At 42.6% G+C, this 1054-nt stretch overlaps 1 protein-coding gene across 1 annotated transcript; it reads left to right on the forward strand.

Moving 5' to 3' along the window:
• Window positions 1-4: 4 nt before the first annotated feature.
• On the forward strand, window positions 5-1048 carry LOC104774406 (methylesterase 18-like; the record flags this gene model as incomplete). Its single annotated transcript, XM_010499020.2, has 2 exons — window positions 5-241; window positions 332-1048. Coding segments are annotated over 2 exons (519 nt in total), but the record flags the coding sequence as incomplete, so codon positions are not given.
• Between the last annotated feature and the right edge of the window lie 6 nt (window positions 1049-1054).

Raw genomic sequence — 1054 nt, forward strand, 5'->3', positions numbered from 1 at the left:
GTGCCTCTTTCCTTCCAAAGTTTCTTTGGCTGTTTACGTCGCAGCAGTCATGGTCAAACCTGGTGCTTTGATTCCCGACAGTCTCAAAAATGTAATGAAGGTATGTTCGGGATTGATAGAGAAGGAAGCTGAGAAGATATGGGACTTTACTTTTGGAAATGGACCCCAAAACATCCCAACAAGCATCATGATGAAACCTGAGTACGTTAGGGACAAGTTTTACAACGAGAGCCCCATGGAGGTTTGTCCTGATCTATACCCTTTATAATCATCTCTGCCTCAAAAACTTTTCAGAGAATCTTACTTAGTTCATCCATTCATGTATGATCAGGATTACACACTGGCCACCACGCTTCTGCGTCCAGCCCCTGTCATGGCATTCGTAGGCATAATGGGAATTCCAGAAGCTCCAGAGACTGAAAAAATCCCAAGGGTGTACGTGAAGACAGGCAAGGACCATTTGTTCCAACCACATCTCCAAGACTTAATGTTGGCCCTGTGGCCTCCTTCTCAGACCTTCCTTCTTCAAGAAAGTGATCACTCTGCGTTTTTCTCCCAACCTCGAGAACTCAATCAATTCCTCCTTCAAGCAGCCTCCTCTCTCTCTTCTTAATTCCTCTTTTGTATCTCTCTGGAACTTCTCAAACTTTTTGATAAAAACTTGCATAAAACTTGACCATATTCATATAGATCATGAGACACAGAGCAAGGAGCCTACAATATTTGCTATGTAAATGTCACACGCGCCTCCAACTACGGTATCACTAATCAGGTGAGTGATATCCAAACAATCAACAGAAAAAGCCTAAAAAGGCATACAAACTCAAAAGCATTGATAAAACGGAAATGAGAAATCTCAAGGGGTGATTTGAACTTGAACGTTGGAATCCTTGGGTTTGCTATTGTCATCTGAAGATGGCCGGGTAGTCTCAGAGTCTGAAACTCGTATCTCTTCAATCATTCTAACAACATCATCCATGGTTGGTCGTACATCAGGCATTTGAGCCACACATGCCATAGCAATCTGCAGCATCTGTACCATTTCTTCTTCAAT

The sequence above is a fragment of the Camelina sativa genome, unplaced genomic scaffold (assembly GCF_000633955.1).
Source record: "Camelina sativa cultivar DH55 unplaced genomic scaffold, Cs unpScaffold02721, whole genome shotgun sequence".
NCBI classification, from domain to species: Eukaryota; Viridiplantae; Streptophyta; class Magnoliopsida; order Brassicales; family Brassicaceae; genus Camelina; species Camelina sativa.